This window comes from Bactrocera tryoni, chromosome 2 (genome assembly GCF_016617805.1).
Source record: "Bactrocera tryoni isolate S06 chromosome 2, CSIRO_BtryS06_freeze2, whole genome shotgun sequence".
Lineage (NCBI taxonomy): Eukaryota > Metazoa > Arthropoda > Insecta > Diptera > Tephritidae > Bactrocera > Bactrocera tryoni.
This window is the reverse complement of record NC_052500.1, coordinates 45,135,829-45,163,504: the sequence shown is the minus strand read 5'-3', so window position 1 is coordinate 45,163,504 and position 27,676 is coordinate 45,135,829. Positions and strand designations below refer to the sequence as shown.

The window sequence follows — 27,676 nt, the reverse complement described above, 5'->3', positions numbered from 1 at the left end:
CTAGCCAGCGTAACCACTGTTTTTTAATTCGCTGAACTATGTCAATGTCGTCTCATACAGTTCATCGTTCCATCGAATGCGATATTCGCCGTGGCCAACGCGCAAAGGACCATAAGTCTTCCGCAGAACCTTTCTCTCGGAAACCCGCAACGTCGACGTTGTCATCGTTCATGCCTCTGCACCATATAGCAGGACGGGAATAATGAGTGACTTATGGAGTTTTCTTTTCGTTCGTCGAGAGGGGACTTTACTTCTCAATTGCCTACTCAGTCCGAAGAGTTATTCTGCTTTGGATTTCGAGATACTGTTGATACTGGTTCCAAGATAGACGAAATTATCTAGGGCTTCAAAGTTATGACTGTCAACAATGACGTGAGAGCCTTGTCGCGAGTGTGACGACTGCTTGTTTGATGACAGGGGATATTTCGTCTTGCCCTTGTTCACAACCATACTTATCTGCTTCGCTTCCTTAACCATTCTGGAGAAAGCAGAACTAACTACGCCAGCAGCACACTCCTATAGAAAATTGTACCTGCTCGATTAAGCTCTGCAGCTCGAATTATTTTCTCCAGCAGTAGATTGAAGAAATCGCACGATACAGAGTCGCCTTGTTTGAAACCTCGTTTGGTATCGAACGGCTCGGAGAGGTCCTTCCCGATCCTGACGGAGCTTTTGGTACTGCTCACGTCAGTTTACACAGCCGTATTAGTTTTGCGGCGATACCAAATTCAGACATCGCGACATAAAGGCAGCTTCTTTTCGTGCTGTCAAAAGCTTCGAAATCGACGAAGAGGTGGTGTGTGTCGCTTCTCTTTTAATGGGTCTTTTCCAAGTTTTGGCGCATGGTGAATATTTGATAAGTTGTTGATTTGCCAGGTTTAAAGCCACACTGATAAGGTTCAATCAGTTTGTTGACGGAGCGCTTTAATTTTTCACACAATACACTCGATAGAACCTTATATGCGATGTCTAGGAAGCTTATCCCACGGTAGTTGGCGCAGATGGTGGAGTCTCGGGCATGCATTCGTCCGACTATATTCTACAAAGAGCTGATGCATCGGACTACTAGCAAGCCACAAAACACCATTAAACTAAAGCCTATAAAGTGCCATATCTAAGCACGAAATTAAGATATAGAACTGTACTTGTAATTTGGCACAGATGATGGCATTAGCATGGGGTACATGTGGGCTAAAAATTTTGAAAAGTGATCGTGGCCCCTCCCCTTAACAACTTTATTGTCTATACACAAATTACTAAAGCTATAATAACGAAACTCGCCTATCGGTGTGAAAACCCCCACCCACTCCCCGTATCGGTTTTTCCCCGGCTCTGATCCTCGCAAGTTACGAGAGTATGAAATTTTCGATTACACCTGATCTTAGTCCATCCTTACTTCTATAATGTAAAGTTTTGCCAACAGCTGAATATATTTCCATACTTGTTTCATTATTAATTTATTATTATGTACATATATGAACTAAAATTAACTGGACGACAGAAATTAGTAATTTGCTGACTTTTGAATAATAAATATGAAAAGTTTAACTGTTTCGTTTCAACTTTCCTTCTAACCTGCCTACCTACTTACATTTATATTTATATTTTCCTAATCCCCATACAACGAACAACCTTTGTACCCAGGGTGTTCTTTACGCGTTATTTTCGGTCATTGTATAAAATATCATAATGAAATTAAATTAATGTATCATATTTACTAATACAAACATATGTATACTAAATTCTTTAAAAAACAATTTTTATAGTTTGAAATTAATATTTGGAATATATTTTGAGTTATCGCATTCTAAAGTGTTTCCCTGTTTGCCTCAAAACAAATTTTTTAAATTGGCTACAATTAAAACTCAACCTAGCTAGATTTGCGATCGAATGAAAACCATAATTTGGAAAACCAAAAATCATTTCATTATTGAGCAAACCATCAACATTTTTTTTCAAATTCTGCCTTTTTTGATATCAATTTGTTTGACAATCTTAGCACACTATATAAATCTTTAACATTTCATAAAACATTTTCCTCTGCAGTTTCCAAAAAAGTGCAAACACTTTGTCGGCAATTTTACCACGTTAGTTTATTAAAGTTTTTATACAAGTTATATTAATTATCAACAAAATTTGCGCATATACTTTGCATGATCTATAATTTATATATATTTTAGTTTTATTTCAAACTATAATTGTTTGTTTAAATTAATAAATAATTTAGTAATAAACGATTTTTAATTGACAAAAATAATTTTGCTTTAACAGATACTCATATAATCTATAATCTTGTAGCAAATAAAGCCTAAACATTAGTTTTAGAATTAGGGTTGTGCCACCAATTTAAATTCATCCAAAGCCTAATACTCTTTAAATCATATCCGCATATAACTGCCAAAAAGAATGATTTTGAACATACCCTCTTACTTTATCAAGGACAAGAACCTAAGAGTGTTTATTCTTTGAATGAACCGGCATGATCAGCTGACAGCTGTCAAATAGCGCGCCTCTCAGTGGTTATTCCCGGCGAATTTGTGGGTATGTCAGTGAGAGAGCTCATCATCTTTGCATTGCTGTTTGCAGCTAAAGCCGCTTACAATTTGCCACTCGGTTCTGGTTTATAATGTCGTCGCTGCTTTCTTTCTAAAAAAATCTTTAAATTCGTAAGGAAACAATTGGCAAAAGTAAAATTGTACAGTTTGATAGAATAAGGAATATTACCTTTACTGTTGCTAAAGTGTCGACGAGAAGTACCCAATACCATTTTATTGTTGTGGTGTTAATTCTGCTCAAGTAAAAGTCAACGCGTGGCTGAACGGCTTTGGTTATGTGCTAAATATTAGTTATAGCAACCTGTGATTTTCGAGTGGCAGTTTTGGATTATCCTTTTTCATGTTGGTTTGGAAAAGCTATGAAAAATAAACATCCTTTTAAACTTTGAATGGAGCAACGAAAAGCTTTATATATTAGGAGAAATTTACCTCGAAGGCTTTAATCCATCGTACCGAATATATGCTGAAATATTTGTCAGGAAGATATATTGGTAAGTAAAATGTGCATTATGCAGGATATGTATTGTATTGACGGTGATACATCGGTCTAGTTGCACTCGTTATTTAGGTGAAGAATTCAATAGTGTCATGATCAAATGTGTCAGTTTTATCGCATTCATTTCTAAGTTTATATATGCAATTGGGTGTTCCCTAATTGCCCATGAGCTTGCTAAATTTCTTAACTATGTTTCCATAGCTAAACAATGGATATACATATGTATTAATCTAGCTGCAATATTTCTTCATATATAATACTAATTTTTGGAACTTTAATATGACTCCTCAATTGTAGCTATAATTCTCGATCTCCAGAAAGTTTTCTAAAAAAATTTTCTTATGTGGCTGTCGTTGTTATACACTCCTCCAGACTACTCTCTCGCGCGCATTAGCATTTCAGCAAAAACTTCGCTGCGAGTCGCTACATTTCAGATAAGTATTTTCCCCATTTCGCTGTTATGTCGGCCGTCAAAAAGCCCGCGCGCGCCAAAATTGTTTAATAGAAATGTTGATAGTTAGTAAAATCCGGACCAGATTTTAAGAAAAGTGCAAGAATTTGACTCCTGGATATATATCCTCTTATTTCATACCACACATGCCGATATTTTCATTCATAAAATATGGGAATTATTGTGCGAAAGTTGGCTTTCAAAACGCAGAAATTGCGTCGACGTGGTGTCAACTCAGTGTATATTTGTTGCTATTTGTTAGTATTGTAAATAGTGTTGTATCTTAAAAAGTTTTTCCCTCGGCACTTTTTTGTAGTCTTTGACATATACATACATACAATGTGAAAGACTTAAAAATTAAGTTTTATTGATATCGTTAACTATAGTTTCGCTGAGGTACTTACTTAAACGTTATAATATACGTGGATGAGAACTGAGTGAGGACATTGGTGGAGTAATAGTTTCAGAGAATCAACGCCGATTAATATTGTTATTTTTTAAAAACAACTTACTTTTTCCATACATCGCGATGTTGACTCGCACATCTGAAATCGGAAAAGCTACGTAGCTTCTAATCTGATGCTGTAAACACAAAGGAGGCGAAGGACTTCAAATGACATTTGTCAAATATTAAAATGCACACGTTCTAATGGACACAGTTATTTAGACAGCTAAACTTGATTATTTGCAAATAATTAACCATCAAATCATTTTTTTGTCAGACCGGCACAAAGTGGGAAGCGTTGGCATTATTTGTGCCGCCGCTTTCATGGAAAAGTAAACGACAAACAGCTGATATAACAGAACGTGAATCTCAATAAGTACGTACACGGCGAACAAAGCCAGTCGATCAACTGACTCTGACGTCGTGTTAAAATAGTATTATTTTCTCACTGATGAGATTTCGCCCTACAAACTTCGCTTCTCCATTAAAGTGCTGGATGTACGCTCTTGACGTTGTCGTCGTCTTTTGGGGAATGTGCGAAATGAATTGACAATATTGTAGCTATAGTGGTGTGTGTGTTGTTGCTGTTGATTTGGCGCCCCGATCATCTGTTTTGGCGCAATTATAACAACTGGTTCGTATTTTGATGCAGTTTACCTAAATAGCAATGATTTCCTTGATTTAAGCCAAGCATAGTTGCTTTAGAATTCTTCTGTAGCGTTCCTGTGTATGTGCTTGTTTATGTATAAATGTTCATATGGTTGTATGAATGTCAAAGGATTTAGAAGCAAGTTGCTAAATATGAATGAATTTTTTTTGTGAGAGGTCAGATACAGCCATTTGAATATTATTTTTTAAAGTAAAGGTATGTATGACAACAAATCTAAATGTTCTTAAATTTAGTGTTTAATTTTTTCAGCATATGCGTGTGCGCGATCAGCTATTCGACGGTGGTGTTTCAGCTTATATTGTCTATTTTTGTTATTCTTTGCCCCCAAATTTTCGGCGGCAAAGTTGATGTTTTCGCGCCAGCTTTCCCGATGTTGACGGTCGCGTTTGCATGCGAGGCATTACTCGCCGCGTGGATGCAGTTTATACGTTTTGACATTTCATTGCGGTATTGTGGTTGTGAAGTGCGCGCAGTCAATGGCTAACTTTTGCTTGTATTTTAAAAGATCTCTGTTTCGCAATTGGAAAGTAGTTAGTGAAGGGGTAATAGAAGCCCTTAGCTTACTTGAGTCTTTAATTTATAAAAATATGCACATAAACCATTATTATTTTGGACTAAAGTATGCTAAAAGCTGAATAATTCCCGAATAAAAGTCCATATAATACATATATGTAAGATCGGATAAGGCTTAAAATTTTATACCTCCTGGAAATTAAAATTAGGTCAGTTTTATTTGTATTGTATTTGGGGGTTTCCCTGTTACCATAAATACAACGTAATCGTTAAGTCCTTCAAAAGGTTAGTGATTACATACGGATTGTAACTTCGTCTTGTTGTCAAAAATATCGAATCAATAGCAATACCTAATAGAAAGATTTTCGAACTTCCAGTTGACTTTATACCGCATATACTTATGTATCAGCAAATGTGTAAGTTTTTAAATAAAATTAATGGGGGTGTGTCTTTCTGTAATCTCTGTGTCTAAAATGGAAACTTGCCCTAGACCCCATATAACTTACAAGCCCTATGCACCTTGAAGTATTAAGGTCCATGACTTTTATCCTGGCAGGGTGTAGGTATATGAAAAATTCGTCTTTCTTACATGTTTTTATTAAAGTAACTTTTAAATCTGAAATTAAGTCTGTTATATTTTAAATCAATTTTCTGGTAACTACATGTTTTTGCAACTTGGTTTTCGAAAACATTAAATTTTTTATTAGAAATTCTGCGAGGATCCTTTACGTCAACTCTCAATATCGGTTCTCAATCGTCGGCAGCCACAAAATAGTTGAAAGGCGAAAACAACTCAATTAATTTTTTTCGAGTTGAATTGCTTTTGAATATTTAAATAGACAAAAAATTGTATTCTCAGCAAATATATACAAAATTATTATATTGAAAGCGTGTATATAATATTTCTTGCTTTTTAATGTAATAATCGAAGGCAATACTTTCGTGATATATTATGTAATTTTTATAAATGTTACTTACGCCTAACGTTCGTAGAATACAAGGTTATAACAGCTTGGAATTAAAAAAATATTGATTATGATACTTAAATTTGAAAATACTTACGGAATCTAAAAATTAAATGTTTTTAACTGCATTCTTGGCATTTAGCTTTTTAAGTGATTAAATTTATAAATTAGGCATTAAATGATTTAATTCTTCTTATTATTAGGACATTCATCCTTCTACAGTAATAAAAATTAAACTAATTAATTTATTAAAATTAATATATGAAAAATTCTAAAATTCTGGTGCGACAAAACTAAACGCAAATATCTAATAATAAAAAAAAATTTTTTCAATATATGTGACCTGGTCTACGGAAAGGGGGGCACAATTCCGATTTCTTTGGCGCCGCGATTTGAAGGTACCGTTGGAAAGAGGAAGTCCTCCTGATTAAAAAATAGTTTAGTTTACGAGATATTCGACCTTAAAGTTCAAAAATTCGCAAAATTCGAACATTTCAAGAATTAATTAAATTACACTATAATCTTTTAAATAAATCCACATTTTACACTCGTGAGGTTCAACATTTGTTTACCAAAAATTACGAAGAAATGGAGCGCTGCCATGTGATGACAAGGCAATTCGCTGAAATTCCTCTATTCATGCATATGGATATTTTCTTTTTTAAATTTATTAAGCAAATAAGTAATATTATACACATGTATTAGTAATATTATGTAACAATATTATATATACATATGTATAAGTAATATTATATAATAATGTTACGTAATAAAGTGTAAGGTTATAGTACAGTACGAAAACTCAAATTTTGTTTCAATATGTATGAGTGCATGATAACCGTAAAATATAACCACTTTATATCCAAAACTCATATTTTAAATATAATAATATATGGTCAAAATAATAAGTACATTCCTTTAGGCTGCAGTCATGACTGAATTTTGAATGTATGGTGAAGTACACGAATACTACTATGGGTTGATTTTATTAAATTCGATATGGTAGTACTTTTTATATTGAAAAGAAAATGCTGAATCCACTCTTTGTAGTGGGCGTGGCAATTGATTGTTGATGTTCGTTTTCTAAGTGGTCAAAATAATAAGTACACTGTTAATTATTTTCAGATTTTCATCAAATCGAGTGATTTATTTTAATGGTTTGCTCTTTAGGTTGTATAGCTCCATGTTTAAGACTCATTAAAAACTAAAAAAATGTATATATGGATAGAAAAAAGCATTGCAGGGCGGAGGAAAAGGACATCGTCTTAATCCTATATATATATATCCTAATCTATAAAAGACGGCCAGAGTCTTAGGAATACCGCTAAAACATTAGGTCGTTCATTGTGTTTCGTGCGCAGAATGCCTTAAGGATGAAAAAGAATGTTGAAACTCGCGGTTGATCAAAAAAGACATAGGACAACCGTATCGTCACTCTTGGTAAAAAGGACTCATTGGTATCTTTAAGGATAATATCAGCCGACATTGGTAGCACAATATCTTCCCGAATGACCTGACGAATACTATATCGAGCTAATTTACCTACCCGGATAGCCAGAAGAATACCATTATTGCAAAAAAAAAAAAATACAGATAAGATTACAATTCGCATGCGAATTGGTCCGGCCCAAGTGGTTAGAAAAAGTGGGCGCAATATCTTGTGGAACGACGAAACAAGAAATTAATTTGTTCGGAAATGATGCCTGAGGGAATGTTCGCCGTCCGAAAGGCAAATAATTGCATTCACAGTCTACAAAAAAGACCGTTAAACACGTTGGTGGCAACATAATGGTCTGGGGCTGCTTTTCGTGGTATGGTGTAGGAGCAATACATCGTATTTCAGGCACCATGAATAGGTTTCAATATAAAGATGTCTTGGAAAACACGGTGCTGCCATATACTGAGGAAAGTATGCCACTAATATGGAAATTTCAGCAGGATAATGATCCTAATCATACTTCGACGTTGGTAAAAGATTGGTTCCAGGACAATGGTGTGAGGTCTCTTATGTGACTATATCAATCTCCCGACTTGAATCCAATTGAAAACCTTTTGGGGGAGCTAAAGCAAAAGATTGGGAAGCAATCGTTCCAAAATAAGGATCAAATCAGAGAATTTTGTTGAAAAAACCTGGTATGAGATTACAATTGATACGTACCTCAAACTTATCTCCAGTATGCCAAAACGAATCTTAAAAGGAACTGAAAATAATGGCAGATATACTAGATACTGATGAAAGAAGTAATTAAAAGTCAAATAAAAGACAGAAAACTCAAACTAATACATTTTTCATTCACATATCCCGATGTTCTTATTATTTTGTCCAGCCATTTTTTTAGTCTTTTTTTTTATTTGCTAGAAATTTAAGTTTATATTTCAACTATTATTACAAATATCTTTATTTTTATTATTTTAGTCATATATGAAATGAAATATGATATTATTTCACTTTAAACATTAATAAAAGAAAATTTATTAGTCATTGAATGCTACACGGACGTATGTACTTATTATTTTGACCATATGTGTACATACTTATATCGTCACCTAAAATACAAACCAATGTATCATAAAAAATAAATTGAAATCGCTGACAGATATAATAACCAAAATGTATACATTTTATAACGAAAACTTAAATTTTGTTTGAATATGAGTGCATAATAACCAAAGAATATAACCACTTTCACCACTTTATAACAAAAAGTCAATATATTTTTTTATTTTTAACGCAGAAAGGAGTACTACGCGAAAGTACTTCAGTCACCCCGGGTATTCGCTCGACCAGGGTTATTTTTTTAAAGCGCGGCCGAAGGCCGCCAACGCACAAAGGAGTACTTCGCGAAAGTACTTCAGTCACATAAATTACGTATTACACATATACATATGTAGAAAGTATTTTTTTTATAGTTAATATAGAAAAACAAATCACGCGATAAAACAAACAAAGAAAAATTGTTAAAAATCCTACATATTTACTGTTTAAGATGTGGCAAGGCTCGTTTTCCTCATAATTGTAAACAATCTAACCTTTTCTCAACGATGAGTGTGCTAAGTGATTTTTAAATTAATAAATTTAGGTAAAATATAGCAAAATAAAAGTGAAATGTTAGGTAAAATATAGCAAAATAAAAGTGAAATGTAAGCTTATTTCAAAGCTTAGAGTGTGTATTTAAATATACAAAGTAAAAAATGTGAAAAAATTTTGTGAAACATAGAGAAATAACATGTTTTCTTAGTGCAAATTTTTGAGCTTTTAATCGTGAATATTTTAAAAAATATTAGTAATTTTTACATTATTTTTGGATATTCCTCCTCTGGAGAAGCTCCCCTATCCGTACATACCCCATTTATACGGAAATTCGGTTGTTTTACCCCTCCGCCAAAGTAATCGGAATCGTGCCGAAAGGGGGCTTAGGTGTCAAAAAATCAATGTTCACTTTTTAGTTGATTCGGATGGAAGATGAGATGCTTTTTCACGTGATAGAATCCAAAAAGTCATAACTTGTTTGAAAGTTCCCTAAAAATGTATGTGTGTACTTTTGTGTGTTTTTAATGTGTTACTTTTTTAAATGTTCCACACTAGCAACTTACACGATGAACTATAATAATATTCCGACCAAAAACAACACTTACTGGACGTCCTTGAAGCCTCTGGAAAGGAGAACAATTAATGAGATAACGAGAAACTGACGAAACGAGTTGTTTATTTTTAACAGCTGTTTCCCAGAAAACTAGTTTTCGCACGTTAGCTCCCTTTTCGTAGACAAGGTCACATATAATTGCGTATCCCTTATTTTTCAATAAGCTGCGCTTCGGCAGAGTATGGACTCAATTAATTTATTTAATGTGTCATCGGAAATGCCTTTCCATGCTTCCTTTACTTATGTGAATAAACCGTCCTTATTTTGAAAATGTCCACGTCTAATTTCTATACTCTCGCAACAAAGTTGCTAAGGAGAGTATTATAGTTTTGTTCACATAACGGTTGTTTGTAAGTCCTAAAACTAAAAGAGTCAGATATAGAGTTATATATACCAAAGTGATCGGGGTGACGAGTAGAATTGAAATCCGGATGTCTGTCTGTCCGTCCGTCTGTCCGTCCGTCCGTCCGTGCAAGCTGTAACTTGAGTAAAAATTGAGATATCATGATGAAACATGAATCATGGTACACGTATTTCTTGGCTCCATAAGAAGGTTAAGTTCGAAGATGGGCAAAATCGGCCCACTGCCACGCCCACAAAATGGCGAAACCCGAAAACCTATAAAGTGTCATAACTAAGCCATAAATAAAGATATTAAAGTGAAATTTGGCACAAAGGATCGCATTAGGGAGGGGCATATTTGGACGTAATATTTTTGGAAAAGTGGGCGTGGCCCCGCCCCCTACTAAGTTTTTTGTACATATTTCACAAACTCTATAGAGTCGTTTCCTTCAGGCATTTCCATATACAGTTAAACAATGGAAGAAATCGGATAATAACCACGCCCACCTCCCATACAAAGGTTATGTTGAAAATCACTAAAAGTGCGTTAACCGACTAACAAAAAACGTCATAAACACTAAATTTTACGGAAGAAATAGCAGAAGGAAGCTGTACCCAGGTTTTTTTTTTAAATTGAAAATGGGCGTGGCGTCGCCCTCCTATGGACCAAAAACCATATCTCAGGAACTACTCTACCGATTTCAATGAAATTCGGTGTAAAATATTTTCTTAACACCCTTATGACATATACGAAATATGGGTGAAATCGGTTCACAAGCACGCCTTCTTCCAATATAACGCTATTTTGAATTCCATCTGATGCCTTCTCTTTATAATATATATGTACATTAGGAACCAATGATGATAGCGGAATAAAACTTTACACAAATACGGTATTTGAAAAATATGTAAATGACGGATAATGAAATCTCGATTATCACTTTATCATGCGAGAGTATAAAATGCTCGGTGACACCCGAACTTAGCCCTTCCTTACTTGTCTGATCTACAATTTTTCATAGGATCTCTATGGGATTTAGATCAGGAGATTGTGCGAACCACTTCAAAACCTCCATCCTGTTACTAACAAACCACAAATAGCAGTGCGTTTCCGATCATTGTTTTGATAAATCCATTTTAAAGAAATTACTTCCTTCAGCTAGTGACAATAATCTGAACGTTTTTTATACATGTACCATTGCCTCCTCCGTGTTTCACCGTGCCTGTAAAGTTTACAACAGGTTGGTTGAAGAAGGAGGCTCATAAGCGCTGACGGCCGCACTTAGGCAATCATTAAGCCCATTTAAGCTTTTCCAGTTCTGAAAAGTACTTGACCTAATGAAAAAAATGTGTACAAATCGATTTAAGTGTTCGTTTGTTATAAACAATATGCGACCACTCCGTATTTACCAATTTTCAAATGATTTAAATATGCCAGTCTATGAAAATGTCATCAGAGAATTAAAGTTGCTATATATTTACATATTTATGTAAAATTTTTGTGAAAAATAAAAGAATTTATTTCAAATTTAAATATTCTTGATATCTGAAACATATTTTTTTATAATTCAAACTGCTTCATATCTTTGAAACAAATTCTCTTTAATTTCTTACAGGTACATTACCAGCTTATAGGTTTTTACAATTAATATTTTAACCTGTTCCAAAGATTAAATAATACAAACAGGCAACACAAATAACACAAAGACTTTTGGAACCAACCAATTTGAACCTACTTCGCCATCAAACATATATCTACAACACTTTGAATGTTAGTTTAGACACCGTTGGGTTGAGGTGTCCTAAATACGAATAGCATTTGAAAGTATATTTACATTTTTTATACTCGAAACATGTTGCTACAGAGAATATTAGTTTTGTTCACCAAACTGCCGTTTGCAACATCTAAAACTATTCGAGCAGATAGAGATTTATGTATATATATGTATAGATGCTACGCGCATTGAAATTCTGGTGATTGTCTGTCCATCTGCCCTTAGCACCCACGACCATTTTCATTAACCATACAATTAAGCCAAACTAAAATTCAACTTCTGTTTGGGATATCAGTGAACATGGATATCTATTGGCTAAAATGTTTCTAAAATTGGGCATTGTTCCGTTGATATCTCGTAAAATAAATTCTAGAAACATTTATTTTCACAGTCTATATAAAAGCAATTGGCTCATATTAACCGGTCTCGAAATTGGATAATGGGCGTCACACCGTTAACCTTTAGGTGAAATCTTATATCTCAGGAATTACTCAACCAATTACGCATTATTCCAACATCCGTATGCTATATTGGGCGACATCGGACTACAATCACGCCTACAGTATGTAAATCAAGAGCCAACGACGTTAACGATATTAAACTTTAAAATTAGTGCGCTCTATGTGTGCCCTCTCAGTATCTATAGGAAAATATATAATTTCCATCATAAGTACATTTTTTTTGGCAAAATCTCTTAATTCAATGCAAATTTAGTATAAAAAAAATAATTAATAACAAAATTTATCAAACTGACTACGCCATCATATGACTACGCATGCATATATACTTATGTATGTAAATGTCAAAAAACATCAACTTTATTTGTGATGCGCGATTTTCTCTATTACTGCGCATCGATTTCTTCTTTTCGCAAGGTGGGGCAAATTGGAGATTTCAAGCTAAGCCAGGTCCTTCACCACCTGGTCCCTCCAACGGAGTGGAGGTCTTCCTCTGCTTCCCCCGGCGAATACTGCGTCGAATACTTTCAGAGCTGGAGTGTTTTCGTCCATTCGGACGACATGACCTAGCCAGCGTAACCACTGTTTTTTAATTCGCTGAACTATGTCAATGTCGTCTCATACAGTTCATCGTTCCATCGAATGCGATATTCGCCGTGGCCAACGCGCAAAGGACCATAAGTCTTCCCCAGAACCTTTCTCTCGAAAACCCGCAACGTCGACGTTGTCATCGTCCATGCCTCTGCACCATATAGCAAGACGGGAATAATGAGTGACTTATAGAATTTGGTTTTTGTTCGTCGAGAGATGACTTTACTTCTCAATTGTCTACTTACTCCGAAGTGAGGATGGTGATTTTTCTGAATGCATGATAATAGGGCTGATGGACAAATTATACAACTCGATCAATTCACAATTTCAAAATAATTGAGTAACATGTACAAGTTGTGTGATAACTATTTCCAAAATGCCGCTCTGCCTCCGTTTAGTTATTGCTAATGTATTATTGACTGACCATGATTTTCATTTTCTTTGAAGATTTGAGGTTTTTCTATAATGCAACATCCTACGAGATTTTCTAAGAACTCTTCAATGGGAAAATTGCTTTGAAAAATACGTCCATTAAATAAACAACCACCAAGCAACTTAGTATGCGTTTGCACACGAAGATCTTTGTTGCCCTAACTCGTATCTTGTAGGCGAGGGGGCGACGAAAGTCTAAGAGCAACGAAATGTTCGTGATCGGGTGGCACGCTATGTGTTCTTGATCGTAACAGTTCGCTTTGTTGCAATTTGACATTACATTTAATCGCAACACCAAAAGGAATTTTCCCATTATGAGCAACAAAAGTCAGTATGTAAACCCAGATTTATATGCATACCATATTTGTGTACATTTTTAGTTCTGTTTGTGTAAAATTATCCTCAATGCATTTCTGTATGTAGCTTCATATGTATAGAAACATGTTTGAATATTTACTTCTGTCAAGTGCATACAGAATATACTTATATGTACATATATACAATAATTTGTGCATCCATATACCCATATTAAAAAAATTCCAATCGAGGTATGGGGTAATAACAAACAAGTATGGAAGAGCTATGTTCGGGTGCAACCGAAGATTTTATACTCTTGGAACTTGCAAAGCCAGGGAAACACTTTAAGGTGTAAGACCAATCATATAGAGTAAAGTCAGCTGGATGTTCTAAAACCCTGGTATTAGTTATATAGGGGCTAGGCGAAGTTTTTGCTAAAATGTATCTATTTACCTACCGATATACATATGCGGTACAAGGTCACCCGGAAGTTTGAAAATCTTTATTTTAAGTATATGGGGGCTAAGGGAAGTATTGGTCTGATTCAACCCATTTCTGACATACAGACATATCATTATAAGAGAAGGATTATCCGTTAATTTCAGTTATATGTATCACCTATTGACCGACATTTTCGATCAAAAGTCAACTATAAGCATTGGGTCCACACATTCAGTGCCCAGGGGATTGAGCAGTTTTTATTGGATTTAAAGAATTTTTGGTCATAAGGTGGCAAACACTATCCCTTTATATTAATTTCTTTTTGATTTGTGCACTGGAAACTTAATCAATCAAGTGGAATTTAAAATTGTGTTATATGCGAAGAAGGCGTGGTAGTTGTCCGATTTCGTCCATTTTCGCACTGTGACATAAGAATATAAAGGAAATACCACTAATCAAATTTTGTCGAAATCGGTTGGTCGAGTCCCGAGGTAAGGAATTTCACCAAAAAGTGGGCGGTGCCAGGCCCATCGTCCAATTTACACAGCGCTTCCCATAAAGCTCTCTCATACCATTTTAGTGGTAAAATTTAATGTCTCTGGCGTATTTAATTATTGATTTATCGCGCCTTTAGTAATATTTAACAGCACCGTTATTTGGGAAGTGAGCGTTGCCATCCTCCGTTTTCATTTTCACACTGTCGGTAGAACTTTTTATAAGATTTGTACTCACAAAATTTGGTTAGAGATAGTATTTACATTAAACTTGTTAAAGGGCGGGACCACGCCCACTTTAAAAAAAATTTTTTTGGGCGTGGCAGTATTCCGATTACGCCCATCTCCGAATTCGAATTTTTTTATACTAGGTAACCCACATACCAAGTTTCATTAAGATATCTCTATTTTTACTCAAGTTACAGCTTGCAGGGACGGACGGACAGACAGACAGTCAACCGGATTTCAACTTTTCTCGTCATCCTGATCATTTATATACTTGTAGTATATATAACCCTATATCTCACTCGCTTAGTTTTAGGTAATACGTACAACCGTTAGGTAAACAAAACTATAATACTCTGTAGCAACATGTTGCAAGAGTATAGAAACAAGACCAAAATGAAATATATAAATACGAAAAGTGCTGAGTACTACTGATGTGAACATAACCTAACGCTTGCTTCCTATTTAGGGCCTTAGACCGGAAAACAAATTAATTAACGGATTTTTTATTGCTTTAGCGATAATTATAATCATGTGCTAAAATGTGAGTTATCTAATACTTTGTTTCGCAGATTATTCAATTTTATTTCTGTAAAATATATTTTTTATTGCGGTTTAATAAGAGTTTTATTTCAAAGTAGTTAATATATAACTTACAGGCCACAATATTCCGGTTCCTTTAGTAATTACACTCAATTATCATTCAAAAGCCTTGCACTTCATTTGCTTTATTTACATAATTATTCCAAATTAATTTGGGGATGTGTTAAGTTGGAATTTATCAGCTGCCGGGTATAACTGCGTGGATACCTTCATCTTCATACATACATATGTATGTAGTATATCCTACAGATGCGCATTAGTCATTTTTATTTCATCTTGTGAAGACATATTTTAAAACTTTTGTCATTAAAAATATTGCTATTTATAAGGAAGAAACTTTAAAATAGCGCGAATTTCGGCGTTAGTGTACTCCATGTTTACCCGTCTATAACTGTTGAACGCAATATCCAAACTAATTATGCATAGCGTCGTTTTGTAGGTTATGTCAAGACCTTTCAAATATGTATAGTATTGCCAGATACGAACTATGTAGCACTTTATACATAGATAGCCGCGAAAACCAAAAGACAAAAAGGCGGAAGGAAGATATTTAACAACCTAATATATATGTACATATATGCACAGTAGACACAATTGTTTATAAAATAGCGTCTTTAATCGTTTGTTCATTTATTTAATGATTTTTTGAAGGGTCCGTGTTATCGCTATATTTTTTTAATACAAATAATTACGAGAGGTGACGTGACATATGGCCACATAATTTAAAGACAGTCTGTCTATCGCAATTCAACTTTTCCATAATCAGTATTATCTTATTTTTTTCTGTGTGCCTGTATGTAGTAATGTAACAATTAAAAGTGATGCAGGCACTGTTTTTGACACCTTCTACTTTTTGAAGTCCTGTGTGTTGGAATTTTAGTTGTCCGTTATTTTAAAACGTACATAATTATGTACATATGTATATGTGTACATAAATACATACATACATATACTATATATTCATCTCCAAACTACATTTTTAAGCGCCTTCATATGGCTAATAGGTTTTATAAGATTAAAAATATGAGGTTTAAAAATGTCTGCAGAGTGGCGATTGGAAAATAAATATACAACTAACTATATTTGCCCTTAGTAGAGAGTAAACACACTTTCAATACATACATACGTAAATGTAAACCAAATTAATTTAATAATCGTTATAGTTTTTTTAATAACTCTGTACTTTTGTTGTTTTCTTTCAGTCAATTAAAGAATTGAAATACCCGCTCAAGTCAAAAATGAGTTATAACATGAACACATATTACAATAAGTGAGTAAAATATGCGCTTACAATTTGATTAATTTACTAAACTCTTTTAATTTTTCTATTTGTATATATTCGGTTACACCCATACATATATCTACATATGTATGGATGTGCTTATATGTACAAAAATAAAGACATATATTTAATAAATTATATTAATTGAAAAAGTCCATAAAATCGTGATGAAAATGTAACCCGTTATTAAATAAGTATTTCAATAAAGTTACATGTGCAGCGAATTTAGCGGCAAAATCGCTTATGCGTCCAACCTTTCGGCCAAATGACTGAGTGATTATGGACTATAACATCAAACCACAATGACCAAATAGGGGTGTGTATGGAATTACCTTCAATTAATTTGGTGATCCTTATGAAATTTGAACATGCGTACTGCAACAATTACATCAATCACCCACCCCAACATATAGAAGGCATAGTGTGTCACTATTTTAAAACCGCAAGAACCAGCCAAAATGTCAGCAGCAACACCGTCGGCAACGGTGACAAGTCAAAGCCACTTGCAGTCAATTAACAACATCATCGTCATTCCGCCAATAATTGCATATTCCGCTTTAATGTGGCGTCACATCAGGCTCGTGCACTATTGGCATTCGTTTTTTTGATTGCGCGTTGCGTGCATACCATATGTTTACATCCAACGACTAAAGGGATGCAAATATAACAGCAATTATATCCCTTTGTACCATTCCAATAGTTATGGAGGTATTACAAGGAACGCGGAAAATTTCTATGAAAATAACTGCCATAATATGTATGACATACCAATGGTTTTGACACCTCGGCGTTTGAGTTGATATGCATGTAGCGCCTGTAAAGCAAATACGTATAGAAGAATAGTGGGAATTTTGTTGCTATATAATATTTTGGTCAAAGTTTCTAGACCTGCAAGACGCATATTTAACTAGTTAATAGATTGTGGGAGTAAAATTTAAAAACATGTGAAAAGTTTATATGGGTGTACATAACTTTCCGGGCTTTGCTAACAATTCATACTTTAACAACGAAGTGAAGAAAACATAAAGCATGATTGTATGATTTGGATCGGCCATAAACGCCATCATTTGCAGGATAATGCTAAAACAGTTAAGTGCCTATCCATATGCATATCCACAAAAAGTTTAGCAGTTTTTTTCATAGAATAGTTAGGCAGCAGAAAAAATCCACCATTTCTTGGCAGAATTAAGTGCAGATATTTAGTTAAAATCATTATTCAATGTAATAAAATAATAAACATTTTTGTAAATATAATAAAAATGTATTTGCTTTTTTTATAAAGATAAATTAAAAACACTCACAAGCCAGATAAATTCGACGGGGGGTATTAATTTGGTTTTTCTCAAGCGGATGAAATGATTGCTTAAAAAATCAACGAGTTATACATATTTAGTACATTTATTAAAGTATATTCGACTTAGACAGACTTAACGAGTAAACAATTTATGAGGTGAGTCTTTAAGATAAGTAAATTTACCATTTTCCGGGTATTGCCGTAATGTTCAAGCTATAAATTACAATTTATTTTCGCGCATAATTTGACACCATAGTACCGCGTACGATTCGATTAAGAGAGTCTTTACAATCAGATACACAGCTTTCGGAATCAGTTGTACTCGTCTGCACTTCAGCCATATTGGGAGAATTAAGGCGGAAATGCATAGGATTGGGTGCGGTAGAAATGTATCTATATATGCACATATACCTAATATTCACCTGAATAAACCAATAAGATGTAAAGAAATGTAAATTTCGCATGAAATGCAATTATGTGAATTACCGGCGCTGATCGTATCCGTATTTTACGTATATAAATGGGAAGGCAGAATAATGTTGGGAATTATTTTTGCCGTCCTCAAAATTTATGAGAGAAATTGAATTCTTATTGTGTATCGGAAAATCTGGGTGGATTTCTTCATGATATATGATCCAACCAATTCATGATATATTTTCCAACCTTTTATTGACTATTAGAAGATTTGAAAAGGAAGACTTATTTTCAGATATTTCTGTTTCATTGCAGGGTTGAAAAGAATCGGAGTAACGAAATCTGTACTGTAAATCCTAGTGAACCAGCTAGTAGCCATAAAAACAAAAGTGACCACAAGAGTTATAAAATGCAAAATACCACAAAGCATCGTCAAAGTAAACTTCCGTATAATGTAGAAAATCGTAGAAAAATTACGTCAACTGATGAAAACTCTAATACAACGCCAATGTATGCAACGTCCTCTTGGTTCCAGCCACCAATAACGTCGAAATCGTTACAATATAAACACTTACAGGGCTCACCGTCAAAGTCTACAGTTACGTCATTGGAAACTGCGGATATATCAGCAATTGAAGCGTCGTCAACATCACCATCATCGTCTTCCATAGATTCGGTGTTATTACGTGGCTGGTCTCCAGTGCCAACTACATCTACAGATACCTCGCACTGGTATGCAAAAATTAATAATCGCAGGGAAACCAGCAAGCGTAAAAGACAAGATTCTGTTAATGAAGCGCAACATGTAAGTTAAATATATGTATTTGTGTTAATATTACAACATTATATTAATAAGTCTTAAATGTGAAAATATCATGCCCGCTTAATATTGAGGACAAAAAGTTAGTGTTTAGTATACGCTTATCTTTCTGAAGTAAATAAACTGCATTTCCATTAAATTTTGTGTGCAGAATCAAATTTCTGGTGCCGAAACGTTCAGAATGTTGGAAAAGACCTTCGCTGATAATTGTTTGTCGCGAGCAAGTGTATTTGATTGGTATAAATTATTCAAATAGTGTCGAGAACGCGTTGAGGACGAACCACGTCCAGGACGGCCATCAACATCAAGTGATGATCATCACGTTAATAAAATAAAGGAATTTGTACTTGAGAATCGACGATTAAAAGTCAGAGATCTTTTACTGGCATCGTTGGAATATCGGAAGGATCAGTGAAAACCGTTTGGAAAGATCAAGACTTATGAAAAGTGAAAGCACGTTTGGAAGCGTCAATATTTGTGAAACATGCTTTCTGACTACCAGAATGTCATGAAACGTATTATTACTGGCGATTAGTTTTCGATCTATGTTTGCGACATGGAAACAGACGATCAATGGGCTAAATATAGAGGCAAAGGTGTGCCGAAGCCGAAAAAAAACCGTCAAAGCAGTCAAAAATCAAGATTATGTAGACAGTTTTCTTCGATTATCGAGGTGTGGTGCACTCGGAATTAATACTATTATATATATATAAATATATTGTTATACCTTGTTGGCGTAAAGCTTTTCGTAAAAAGACGAATTATGGTTATTGCACCACAATAATGCACCGCACTGCATAGATTCTTCGTAAGTTTTTCGCCAAATTTTCAACCAGTATCGTGCCGCAACCACCGTATTTGTCTAATTTAGAATCGCTACGCGCATTGAAGGCTACTCCGGAAATTTACTTTAACAATTGTTTCGAGGATTTAAAAAACGTTGGCACAAGTTTATTGGCGCCAAGAGGGATTACTTTTAGGGATAAATTGAGAATTTTAAAATTATGAACAAAGTCTTACTCTTGCAACACGTTGCCACACAGTGTAATAGTTTTGTTCACCTAACGGCTGTACGTATCACCTAAAACTAATCGAGATAGATAAAGGTACCAACATACATATAAATGATTAGGACGAAACGAGTTGAATTCCGAGTGACTGTCTGTTTGTCGTCTGTATCTGTAGATGGTTGTAAACGGACCACTGCCACTCTAAAAACACGCCATTAAAGTAAAAGGTACCTTATTGAAGCCCTAGGAATATTTTATTAGTATGTTGCATGTTGTTGTTGTTGTTGTGGCAGAATTCTGTCGAGTTGACTGTCCTTGACCGGATAAAAAATTCGGCTTCGTCCCGGTTACGTAGACCTGACTGTCGTGGGAAAGGAATATGTGGCATGTTAATAGTATGTGGTATTGGCAAAATATATAAATTCGGGTCGATACCTCAACTCCCATATACTAGTTCTTACAAGTTGTATACCAAAATGTTGGTCAATCAGTAATATTTATACATATATAAACTTGCTTCGAAACCTGTTTTTGCTTCATAGTTTCTTAGGCAAATTTGTTTCGAATTATCCGTATAACATTTCCCGTAGACGCGATTTTTTTGTTTTAAAGCATTATTTTAAAACCTACTATGTACATATGTATGTATGTCTGTAACTGTTTACTACTTTTTGTAATTTTTTCTTTGCATTACATAACCATTTAATATTGTAGAAAGCTGCAACTTTCTACTTCCTTAACCGTGTACCATCTTACCTACATACATAACTATTATCCCTGAATGGGCCAAATGTCGTCCCTATGAATATTTAATTATATATTCTCACAAGTAAGGCATAAATTCCGTTCCGTTGGTCTAACAACATATTTATAGTATATACAAACATATACATACATATGTATGTAACGGCATATATGTACGTATCCTTTCTGTGGGCACGATTAGACTCTAGTTTTATAGACGCATCCATTTCCAATTCAGTGATAACTTTTGAAGACTGTGTGTTTTCGCCTCAATTGCACTGAATATCCAACCGACATGCGGCGGTTATCTTTCGTTTGTCAGTTGCTTTTTCTGACCAAAGATAACGTACTCTGTAATTGCTGATTAGAGTCATATCTCTGCTATAGCATTATCCTGTGAAAATAACACATGAACCCTCGCGCTTCCATCAAAAACAAAAATACATAGAAGAAAAACAAAGGTCACCACATATTTGTATGTATGCGCACATAGTATGAAATGTACGAGTGTAAGACATCCGAACGATTTTTTCACTAAACATTTCTTTACCAAACGTAGTAGAAATACATTGTATGTTTGTATGCTTTGCTATGTAGTATATACACATATGTATATGTATGTACATACATTCTTAAGTGCATAGTTATGCATCGGGGAGTGTTCGGTAATAGCAGCGGGATCGCGAAGTAACCGTGCGACGTTTGACAACCCCTCTTTGCGCTCAAGGTGTTCACGCATGCGCAACTGCTCAAAAAGAAGACAACGTCTGTGTGTGTATATGTATGGATGTATAGGTATTCGGTGTGTGAGCGCAGATGCCGAATTTTATTCAAGTCACAGTCTCGCCTGCACACCCTTCCCAAGGAGTTTTCTACTGTTTGCATTTTCTCTTCGTTCGTTGATGTGCGGCTTCTTTTCGCTTTTCAGAGGGTGCAGTCAGACAATTTATAATGTATTTCCTTTAAATATTTCTAACAAAATTTAACCTTTTCTGAAATTTCCCTCCCTGTCTCTATGTCTTGGATTGCTGAAACTCAATTTTGCCCGAGTAGCGCGTGTTTCAATTTTTACTTTTGTTACTTCGAAAAATAAATACATAACTACAAATCTCTTCGTTTCCCACATTCCCTCGTGTTGGTGTTAAGTTTAAATATTTGAGCACAATTTTTGTGTTGGAATGTATACATACATATATGAATGTACCAATTTATTTCACTATTCCTCTCTTCTATTTGTTTGTTTTTTTTTAGTCTTCTTTCTTGCTCCTTGTATTTTGCTGTTGTGCAATGCACACATCTGCTGATATTTGCATAAAGTTTTCTTAACAAGCGAGCGATCCAATCATGTTAAGTATTCCTAGGAAAAATTTTTAATACTAATATAATATTCGTAATTTTCAATATTGCGTTTTCTAAAACTATAAATCGAACCCAAACTGTTCAAGAAACGAGATATAGAATAAAGTGAAGTTCCAGAATGACCATACATATAGTGAATATCTACTCTTTCGGTCTCACAAATCCGACATTTTATACCTTAGCTAGTTTTTAACATTTTATTTCCTAAAAATATTTACAATGTAAGTTTTTTCCATAGCACAATCATTTAAATTTGGACGTTTTAGTATTGAAAAATGTAGGGACACTTGTATAAATTGGACATCCAAAGATATTATAAAGATTTTTTAATTGCTCTATCAAAACTTTTGCGACTTCTTGAAGCTTTTTCGGTACAATATTGAAGATTTCCATAATAACTTCTGGAATGTGAGGAACCTATTCGTAAACATTATCTTTTGTTGCATTCAAAACAAATGTTGTGCTGAATATAAAGTTTTCTGTTGCGCCATTCAACCAGAGACCCCATATAAACCAGGCCACAGACTCGTAATGTATGAGCTATTTATAAAAAGGTGAAACATACTCTCTAACCTAAGTACTGTCTAACTATGTAAATAAAATCTTAGATTAACAGCTAATTCAAAGTTCTTTTTAAAAGTTGAAATTCCTCATTGAAAATGCATTACTATTTGAATGTTTAGATTTTTGAATTAAATTACACTAATAATAGTTGATGGCATTTTGTCTTATGCAATTGCACATACATACATACAGCATTGGACAAAACTAAAGCACCCTCTACTATGGTTCAGTTCGAACTTAACTGTTTTCAGACTATAAAAATAAATAAATGTAAAATTTTGACGTGTTTCAATGGGTTGCTTATTAATTTTTATTAAAATAAAGATTTTCATTTTCAGTTTTCAAAATTAAATAAGTTAAAACAAAAAAACATTTATGGTTTAAAAATTAACTGGACAAAACTAAAGTACCTCTTTCATCGGTTAGGAAATATTACCTGAAAATTAAAAAATAGTAGCAAAAATATCTTTACAAAATGTCTCAATAACATTTGTAACGGTTTATTGCTAACGTCTTCAACGAATAACGTACTTTTACAGTAGCGTGGTACTATTTTTTGTTTTAATTGTGCAGAAACTTTAGTCATATGACATTCATATGTTTATTTTATAAGTCACCCTTATCAGCGATAGGTCATCCTCAGCAGCTGCTGCTTTGTGTATTCTTAAGAAGATATTGTAGCCGCTGACTTCTTTGTCAGATTTTTTCTTACAAATGTGCATATACACATGTATATGTCAAATAGTTCTCTATTTGTTGCAAATAGTACTAAGTAAAGGCAGAATTGCATATAAATAGGAACAAAGGTACTCTTTAACAATTGTTTCTAAAATTCAATAAAACATAGTTTCATTAATACCGTCCATTTTTTGTAATTCATACTCCCTTGACCATTCCAAATAACTACAAAGTGTTCGCGAAAAGTAAGTCTTTTCTATAATTTTAAAGATCATTTACTTTTTCTATTGAAGGTTATGATAATCTGTCTTGCTGATTTTGAAACAAATTTTTAGGAAAAAAATCGTGCAAATGAATTATTGAAAAATAAAAACGTACATTATAATATAGTATTCTAACGTACGCAACCTTGACATATTTTATTTAACCGCTAATGTAAGTGTATAGGTAGAGGTTTAAAGAAAATTGCATTATCTCGTTCGCTCCTCCAAGAATTCCAAACCTAATTTTCTAAACAAGTAACTGGTGATCAGAATTGTTAGTGTGATTTACCTGAACTTTACCTTGGTGCATCTCGTGAACGACAAAAAATTAACGATTAAAATCGAACAAAGAAATAACTCAAAATCAACACAAACACTTATACAAAAGAAAATGTGTAGCCTTCTTGGCTTTCGCTGTCAGATCCTTATTTAATCGAACTACCTAAATCCATTTATATACATATGTATATACATATATTTACCAGCATAGATACACACATATGCATTATACGTACATCTTACGGCTGCCTACTGAGACCCGCAGCTTATACATATGTATATATGTATGTATATATCGCCGTTGTGCATAATATCCTCAATTTTCTTCGCTTTTATTTCTTACACATTCACAAATTCACATGCCTGTGATGTTTTCGTATGTGTTAGAAGGAGAGCAAAACAATTTCGATTGAGTATCCTTCCGCTGCAGGCAAAAACGAATGCAGCCTGTTAAAGTACAAGCAACTCTCATTGCAGCTGTCTATTTGCTGCGCTACCGTTGCACACAGGACGTAACGTCAACGATCGCTGCACACGATCAGTTTAACCAGGAAAGTCAATGCGTACGCAACTTGTGCTCATTTAAATATTACTCCCTGTTTTCAGTGAACAGAGTTAGAGCTTCCCAACTCTATTTTAAGGTTGATAAAAAAAAAAAAAACAGTGGATAAGAGTTAAATATTTTTACAATTATTGAAGCAACTAATGTAATAATAGAAAACAGAGAAAACGTGAAGTGAAACAGTGCAGTACAAACCAGTGAAACGACTCGATACAGCTAAACCAAAGAAGCATTTTGAAACCAAATATAATACATATGATTATAAATATTCTGATAATTCAAGAAAAATTGCAATAATCAGTTATCGCTTGCAACAGAAATGGCCACGAATTATACAGATTTTTGTTTGCCTAAATATATTGTGTTTTCGTAGTGAAGATTGATTGATTGATATTGTTCATTTGTGCGGGCTGATGCGAAACTTTTAACCCACGTTATATGAGAAAAGGATTTCCTCAAACCAAAAACTGATATTGTTGCTGTTGTTATTGTTATTATTTTTTTAAAGAGGATCTTGCAGCTGGTTCGATTTGAACTGAGTTTATGTGATTATGAAGTGGGAGCGCAAGAGAAAACTGGTTGATATGGTATAGTTAAAAATAAACAAATATTTTACGAAATTAAAAAAAATGTTTTACAAGTTGAAATATAAAGTTAGGATAAGAACTAAAACCAATACAACTACTCTAAATATTATGTTAATCTTGTTTTCATTTTCTACGTTTGTGTTAAACATTTTTTTGAGTATCAAACTATAAATAGAAATTTAACATATCTTTCTTATGTATTTCAGGATCCCGACCTAGGCTGCGATTTACCGACGGCTAAGCGCAAGCAAACGCTACCCTCGCCATATACAAGTGATGTAAGTTCTGTGGCGTCATCGGTGTATCCATCGCCAATTGATGTGTTCTCTCATGAAATCGACACGCGCAGTTCTTGCGACTACCTCTCAGCCGGAACCGACTTTGAGGCCACTGCGGATTGCATACCCGACAGTCCAAGCAGTTTACGGCCAGACGATGAAGCTATCGACGTGGAGGATGACGAAATTGTATCTGCAACGACATCACCATCTTCGGAATGTTCAACCAGTTGTTTCAAAGATGCGTATCATTTATATAAAATGCACGCCGTCACCCAATTAGGAGAACGTACCCCTGGCCAAATTACTGAAAACACAGATAAAATTGTCGAAACAAAATTGGTTAAGGCATACGACGATGACTATACAGGTACACCATATAATTGTATGACACCGGCAGCGGAACCAGAAGAGTTGCGACAATGTCCCTTACCTGCATTAAGTTGGGCAAATGCATATGATGTTTGGCAATTGATGTGCAAAAAGGACCAACAAGCAGCGTGCTTACGCTCAGGTTCAATGTTGGAACGACATCCCAGCTTACAGCCGCGTATGCGTGCTATCCTGCTTGATTGGTTGATTGAGGTTTGCGAGGTATACAAACTACATCGCGAAACCTACTACTTGGCAGTGGACTACTTGGACCGCTATCTAAGTACGCAAAAGAATGTACAGAAGACTCATCTGCAACTGATTGGCATAACTTGTCTTTTTGTCGCTGCGAAAGTTGAAGAAATATACCCGCCCAAAATTGGTGAATTCGCCTATGTGACGGATGGCGCATGCCAGGAATCAGATATATTGCAACATGAAGTGCTGCTACTGCAAACGCTCGAATGGAGTATAAATCCGGTTACACCAATGGGATGGTTAGGTGTTTACATGCAATTAAATGTGAATAACCGTACTCCGGCGTCGTTTAAGCGTAACACATACAAAGCCAAATCAACGGTGACAACAGATGAGGCATATAAGAACGATGCTTTTATTTACCCGCAATTTTCAGGAATGGAATTTGTACAAACTGCTCAATTATTGGACCTATGCTCACTGGATTTGGGTATTGCCGACTATGGTTATTCCATTATTGCTGCAGCGGCCATGAGTCACACTTTCAATAGGTATATTTACATTATGACTTTATTTAGAACAAACGCATTATACGCATTGAATATTATTTTCATTATAGAGAGATAGCGTTGCGTTGTTCGGGATTCGATTGGCAAACGATTGAGCCATGCGCGCGCTGGATGCGACCTTTTTTCGAAGTTGTACGCGAAGAGTCTACTTACCTGCCCATGTCGGAACAAAATGAACAATTCACAAATCGTTTCGGTTTAGGTCATATATGCCCCAATATTATAACCGACGACTCGCATATAATACAAACGCACACAATATCAATGGGAATGTTTGTAAGTTTTATAAATTAAATTGTGTGTAATTTTAAAACTTCGTTTTTTATTATCTGAGCGAGTTAATTCAATATTTTTTATTGTAACTTTCAGGATCGCACTGCACAATTACAAGAGCTTGCTTTGGCAACTAAAAACCGTACGGAGGCCTCTCCAGCTACTGGTTTATTATGCCCAGATGGTTTGTTGACGCCTCCGGCGTCTAGTCGAAAACCGGTCGATGTGACAGATGTCGATGAAGATCCTGATCCAACTTCCATTCAACGGATAAGCACCACAGTTAAAACATGTAAAAACTCTTTAACCAAATCTACAAACTCAGCAATTGAAGTTGCAGTCAGTGCAGAAAAAAATGTGCTCACGTAAACCTCAAGTAAAATAATACATAGTATACATATATAGAAAACCCCTTACAAACAATCTAATCAAGTAAATTATTCAAAATATTATAAATACCATATATTATACGTTTAAACGTTTAGCAAAATTAAATTTAATTTAGTCATTAATGTAGTAGTCAAATAAAAAAAATAAATAATTTTAATGTTTATAAGGCTTATGTTTAAACTACTAAAATAACATGTAAATAATAATTAACACATTGAAAGTAAGTTAATTTGCGAGCTGTTGTTATATCTTTACTTGCAACATTTTTAGAGGATATGATTAATGTGCCGTTTTAAGGTGTTATTGTTTAAAGTAGTTAAATACCACAAATTTATGGTGCAAA

At 34.5% G+C, this 27,676-nt stretch overlaps 1 protein-coding gene across 4 annotated transcripts; it reads left to right on the top strand.

The window, feature by feature from the left end:
* Positions 1–2,988: 2,988 nt before the first annotated feature.
* LOC120768907 (G1/S-specific cyclin-E) lies at positions 2,989–27,676 on the top strand. 4 transcript variants are annotated; one of them, XM_040095671.1, is made up of 8 exons: positions 4,340–4,581; positions 4,653–4,812; positions 4,867–5,147; positions 16,600–16,667; positions 18,703–19,192; positions 25,460–26,652; positions 26,721–26,946; positions 27,040–27,676. In XM_040095671.1, exons 3-8 carry the CDS (start codon positions 5,094–5,096, stop codon positions 27,310–27,312), a joined length of 2,304 nt encoding a protein of 767 aa, XP_039951605.1. In that variant the 5' UTR covers positions 4,340–4,581; positions 4,653–4,812; positions 4,867–5,093; the 3' UTR covers positions 27,313–27,676. The 4 variants fall into 4 exon arrangements, with proteins under 4 accessions (XP_039951606.1, XP_039951605.1, XP_039951604.1 ...); XM_040095670.1 differs by having other exon boundaries at positions 4,867–5,159; XM_040095672.1 differs by lacking the exons at positions 4,340–4,581; positions 4,653–4,812; positions 4,867–5,147 and adding an exon at positions 2,989–3,046.